General features: G+C 40.1%; 1 protein-coding gene across 5 annotated transcripts in view; it reads right to left on the bottom strand.

Moving 5' to 3' along the window:
• Positions 1 to 411: 411 nt before the first annotated feature.
• Positions 412 to 6,000, bottom strand: part of IMMP2L (inner mitochondrial membrane peptidase subunit 2) — a 614,910-nt gene continuing 609,321 nt past the window's right edge. For all 5 annotated transcript variants that reach the window (XM_053926192.1, XM_045197291.2, XM_053926193.2 and 2 more), the window contains one exon: positions 412 to 1,013. In XM_053926192.1, coding sequence (XP_053782167.1) covers positions 894 to 1,013 — 120 coding nt within the window. In that variant the 3' untranslated portion in view covers positions 412 to 893. The remainder of the gene's footprint in view (positions 1,014 to 6,000) is intronic.

Here is a 6,000-nt window from a genome sequence, read left to right as displayed (position 1 = left end):
GAGGGAAAGAAAAAGAAGAAAAGCTTCATAAACATAGACTCTCCAGCTGGCAGTTTACCTCCTTATCCATACAATTCAGAAGCTTATTGCAACTCTTGACAATTGGTGATTTCAGTATTAGAGTCGGGAACACTGAGAAATCATTGGGGGAGAAATCAGATTTGATTGAGCTGAAGTGATTTTTTTTTCCACATTGCACGTAGGACATTTTACCAAAGAGTGACCAAATATTGATAAATGGGTTTACTCATCAATGTGAACAGTCATAAGATCACTCAGAAGGTTTTTTAATTAAAAAGGGCCAATAAGAAAGGCTTGATTGTTTGCAAATATTGATAGAATTGGTCCCTCAAAGAGATAAGCGATTCCTCATTAATGGATATACAGGTTCAATGACAAACACCCTCAATAGCACCTGAGCAAATCAGCGTTTATTTTACATCAGTTTCCTGTTCATCCCAGTGGGCAGTCGCTGCCTTTGCATGCTGTCTCTTACAGTGTAATTTCTATCAGTCTGTGCATAATACACTCCTTTGTGCTCCATCTTAAGAGTAAATGACATGACTCAAGCAATAACTTTCATCAATTATTCATTTTCCTATTCTTTCAGCAGCAAGCACCAGAATCAAAACTCATCAATAGAATAAGCACGCACAGCAAAATCTCAAATTTACCCCCTATAGAAGAATAAAATGTTCGTATTCCTAAAGGTCAGCATTTTTTTTTTTTTGGCATTAAACAACAGGGTATTACAGTCAACCACAAAATCAGGTGCCATTTAATACTGCTTAATATTTTTGAACTCTCTCTAATCATTTTAATGTGACAGCCGTGTTTCCTGCGCGGCATCCTCGCGGTGCGCATTCTCTGTCCTGCCGGGTAGCCGGGCGCGCTCATTCATCCGCACTATGAACCGGCAGGCGCTCGGGAGGAAGCAGGGACTCCAACTTCTGCCAGCGCTCAGGGGGCCACAGGATGTGTGTGGCGTGGGCATGCAGAAGTCCCAGGGAAACCTGAATGCATGGGAGACAGAGAAAGCCAAGAGGAAATTATTTTGTAAGGGCCAGCGTTACTATCTTTGTTTTTGTTTTTTTTTGTACCATTTTGTTGATGCTTATTAGGTAAAATATAATATTGAACTAATAAAACAAAGTAAAAAAGTACTGTGTGCTAGAGGACCTCAAAACTAAAGGAAATTCAAAATTAATAATACAGATCTCTTTTTGGTAAAAATATTAATAGATGGATGATCTTACAAATGGACATGATTGCCCAGGAGGCCAAAATAATCAGCGGTGTAAGGGTCACAGTTCGTATCTTGAAAATAGAACTTGATCCAGGTCTGCGGTGCCCTGGAAAGATGCTGCTTGAGATTAAACAGAAAACACAGGGCGTCTTTCAGGGGGCTTTCTATAGGCAAGCCCCTTTAACCCTCCCAGCCACCGGAAGCAGGGACTGATCTGCCCTACACTTTGCGCACTAGAACCCTAAGGTCAGGGAGGGTCAAGAGCTTCTCACCAGCCCGCAGCAACCTAGCAGTGGAGCTGGCTTCCATGAAGGGCCAGCAGCTGAGCTCCAGGGTCTGCAGCCTTCACGCCACCCTCAATAGTCTGCTGGCATGGACCCCTATACCTGGTTTTCATTCTCAGAATTTTCTACTATAACTCAGAGAGGTTTGTTTGCAAAGAACATTGTCCCACCTACTGGGTGAGCAGCAAGAATTCTATGTGAAAACGGGTGGGGACCTCCATGCAAGCACAGGGAGCAACCTGGCAGCAGTGCTCGTGGGAGAAAGGTGGACTGAGAGGGAAAGCCCCCGGGATGGGGAGCTCCCGCAAGGACTCTGGTACAAAGATCACCGAAAAGAAGCCCTACCCGAAGAGATGCACCCGAAGGGAAAGGGAGGAACCCTTCCGGATGTCTTCCAGGGCTGGCTAGGGGCGTGGCCTGTAGCTACAGAAGAGTGAGGCAAACCTGATTGAAATGCAGATCACAGCCCTCCCCTGGGACGTGACCCTTCAGCAGGTCTGCCGCAGGGCCTGAATCTGCGTCTTCGCTATTGTTGTTGATATCAGATGTGCTAATGATATTCAGAGGCTTACAAAACACCCCTGTTTAAGCACATATTTATTGAGTGGCAGCTATAAAGGAGATATGATATGTCCATTTTATTTTCAATGTTTTCCCTATAGAGTGGAGCTCCTTGGAGGTTAACAAACAATACTTCTGTTACTGAAGTTATCCTATTTACCAGCATTGCATTTGGAAGATCACATTGCCCAGAAACTCAAAGGAAAGAACTAAGTGTCAAAGGAGAGGCTCCAACAAGATAACCCAAAACACATTTTTTAAAGAAAAAAAGAAAACCTTCACAACAACTTGATATACAAACAAACTAAACTCAAAGGGTACCAAGAAGCTCATGGGCCCAATAAAGAAATTTTTCTGCAACTTGTTACTTTGAAAATCAAACCTATAGAAAACTAGACAACGGGGCACAGAAAAGCTCTACTCCCTGAAATTCACCAGTTGGTTACATTTTGCTGCATTCATCCCTCTTCCCATGTGTGTGATTGTTACTTGTACACACACACTTTTTCTGGACCGACTGAGCGCTGCTGACAACACACTGAACTTACCCCTAAAGAAATCATTCTATGGGTATCTCCTGAGACTTTTCCTACATGAATACAACGTATTATATGCAATATAGTTCATATTGATATGATATTCTTAATATAAGCCCCTCTTTAATTTTTTCCTATTGTCCCAAAGCCTTTTACAGCTATTTTATAAGTTCTTAATCATGGATCACAAACTGTATCATCACTGTCATTGTTTTGCTTCAGTTTAGTTTCCATTTAGTTCATTTTAATGTGGAGTCCAGGCCGGCGTCCTCGTCCAGTGTCTGCATCTGTAACTGCAGATTTCCCCTCGAACACATTCGCTCGGTACTGTGCCCTCCCCTTCTGGCACAGGAGGAGGCACAAAGTACCAGTTCATCCCATCGTTGCGATATACAGTGTAATCGCTCCACTAAAGTGATGTTGGCCGCATTTCTCCATTGTAAACTAATCATTTTGCTTTGGTAATTAGTAATTACTCTGTGGGACACTTTTTTCAATTACAGCTGACATGCAATGTTATCTTAGTTTCAGGTGTATAATACTGTGATTCCGTACTTATATAACTTGCAAAGAGATCACCCTGGTAAGTCTAGTAAATAGTTATTACAATATTATTGACTGACATTCTCTATGCTGCCCTTCACATTCCCATCACTGTTCTTATAATTGGCAATTTGTAGTTCTTAATCCCCCTCACCTTTCCCCCCCACCCCCCAAACCTCCCTCCCACCTGGTGACCACCAGTTTGTTCTCGGTATCTATGAGACTGTGTGTTGTTTTTTTGTTGTTTTTTTTTTAAGTTTCCACATATAAGTGAAATCATCTGGCATTTGTCTTTCTCTGTCTGACTTATTTCACTCAGCATCATAGCTTCTAGGTCCATCCGCGTTGTTGCAAATGGCCAGGTTTCATTCTTTCCTATGGCTGAATAATATTCCAGTGTGTATATGTACCACTTCCTTATCCATCCATTCATCTGTCAGTGGGCACCTATGTTGCTTCCCTATCTTGGCTATGGTAAATAATGCTGCAATGAACATAGGGGTGCATTTAATTTTTTTGATGTAACTACATGCTTTCCACAGTGGCTGCAACAATTTGCAAAGCCCCCAACAGTGACAGGGGTTCCCCTTTTCTCCACGTCCTCGCCAGCACTTGTTGGTTGTTGATTTATAGAGGACAGCCGTTCTAACAGGTGTGAGGTGACATCTCATTACAGTTTTAATCTGCAGCTCCCTGATGGTGAGTGATGTTGAGCATCTTTTCATATGCCTATTGGCCGTCTGTGTGTCCTCCTTGGAACAGTGTCTATTCAGGTCCTCTGCTCAGTTTTTAATTGGATTGTTCTCTTTTGGTGTTAAGATGTATGAGTTCATCATATATTTTGGATATAACCCTGTATTGGATGTATTATTGGTGAATATGTTCTCCCACTCAGTAGGTGGTCTTTTCATTTTGTTGATAGTTCCTTTGCTGTGCAAAACCTTTTTAGTTTTATGTGGTCTCACTTATTTTTTCATGTATTTCCATTGCCTGAGGAGACATGCAGAAACATATCGCTAAGAGCAAACCCAAAGAGTTTACTGCCCATTTTTTTCCTAGGAGTTTTATGGTTTCTGGTCTCACATTTAGTCTTCAATCCATTTTGAGCTTATTTTTGTATATGGTATAAGAAAGTGTCTAGTTTCATATTTTTACATATATCTGTCCAGTTTCTCCAATACTATTTATTTAGAGACCATCTTACCCCATTGTATATTCTTGCCTCCTTTGTCACAGATTAACTGACCACACAGGTGTGGGTTTATATATGGCTTCTCTATTCTGTTCCATTAAGTTATCTGTTTTTATGCCAGTACCATGCTGTTTTGATTAGTATTGCTTTGTAGTGTAGTTTGACATCATGATAACTCCAACTTTTTCTTTCTCAGTGTTGCTTTGGTTATTCAGGGTCTTTTGTGTTCCACATAAATTTGGGGATTATTGTTCTAGTTCTCTGAAAAATGCCATTTGGTATTTTGATAGGGTTTGCATAGAATTTGCAAATTGCTTTAGGGAGAATGGATGCTTTAACAATGTTAACTCTTCCTATCCATGAGCACAGTACAGCCTTCCATTTATTTGTATTTTTTGCAATATTTTATAGTTTTCTGAGTACAGTTTTAAATCGGGTTAAATTTATTCCTAGGTATTTTATTCTTTCTGATGCAATTATAAGTGGGATTTTAAAAATTTTTCTCTTTCTGATAGTCTGTTATTGGCATATAAAAATGCAACTTATTTCTGAATATTAATGTTGTATTATATGATCTTACTGAATTTATTGATAAGTTCAAACAATGTTTTGGTGGCTTCTTAACGGTTATCTCTATACAGTATCATGCCCTCTGCAAATATTGAGAGTTTTATTTCTTCTTTTCCAATCTGGATGCCTTCTATTTGTTTTCCTTGTCTGACTGCTCTGGCTAGGACTCCAGGACTATGTTATGTAAAAGTGGCCAACCTCGTCCTATTCCTCATGTTAGAGAAAAAGTTTCCAGGTTTGCACAATTGAGTATGATGTTAGATGTGGGTCTGTCATACATGGCTTTATTACACTGAGGTATATTCTATCCACACTTTGCTGAAAATTTGTATCATAAATGGATGTTAGATATTGTCAAATGATTTTTTCTGTATCAATATATGATCACATGATTTTTAATCCTTCATTGTGTTGATGCGGTGTATCATATTAACTGAGTTATGCATATTGAGCCAAACTCGCATCCCAGGAATAAATCTGTGGGATAATACTTTGGAATCTGTAAATACTTTGTATGTCAACAACATTTCCTCTAATCATCTCACTGCTCTGTGAAGGAGGCTGTCCTCGAAACCACCTAATAGTTTTAACAGGCATTCGTGACCCTGCCTTACCCCATTATTACATCAACGATTACAAAATAGTGATGTTCCAAATTCATTCTTTCATAGTCATCTTCCATTCTTCTCTAAAGAAGTACTTTCCCTCTCAACCCAAAATTCTTGATTTTAGTACCAAAGATTCTTTGCTAATTCAAAATCTGTTACTGTTTTCGGGTCGGTTGACGCACACATGTCCTAAGTGGGGCAGTGGGAGCTGTCTGTTTACAGGGGACATATCTCCAACAGCCTGTGAGCATGTCTTTACTTTTTGCTGCCAGTAGATGTTGTAGGCTTACCTCATGTTCTAACCGACTCTACCTGAAATCACACATCTCTCTAAGGAGCCTTGGTCTCCTTCACCAAGGAATGCTAGGTAAGAACCAAGGTACTAGATATGATTGTTATTCCTGGTGGTGGTAATTTTCTATGCCATTTCAAGGCATAACCTAGAAAATCCAGAACCACA

The sequence above is a fragment of the Desmodus rotundus genome, chromosome 6 (genome assembly GCF_022682495.2).
Source record: "Desmodus rotundus isolate HL8 chromosome 6, HLdesRot8A.1, whole genome shotgun sequence".
Classification (NCBI taxonomy): domain Eukaryota; kingdom Metazoa; phylum Chordata; class Mammalia; order Chiroptera; family Phyllostomidae; genus Desmodus; species Desmodus rotundus.
This window is presented reverse-complemented; position numbering and strand designations above follow the sequence as displayed.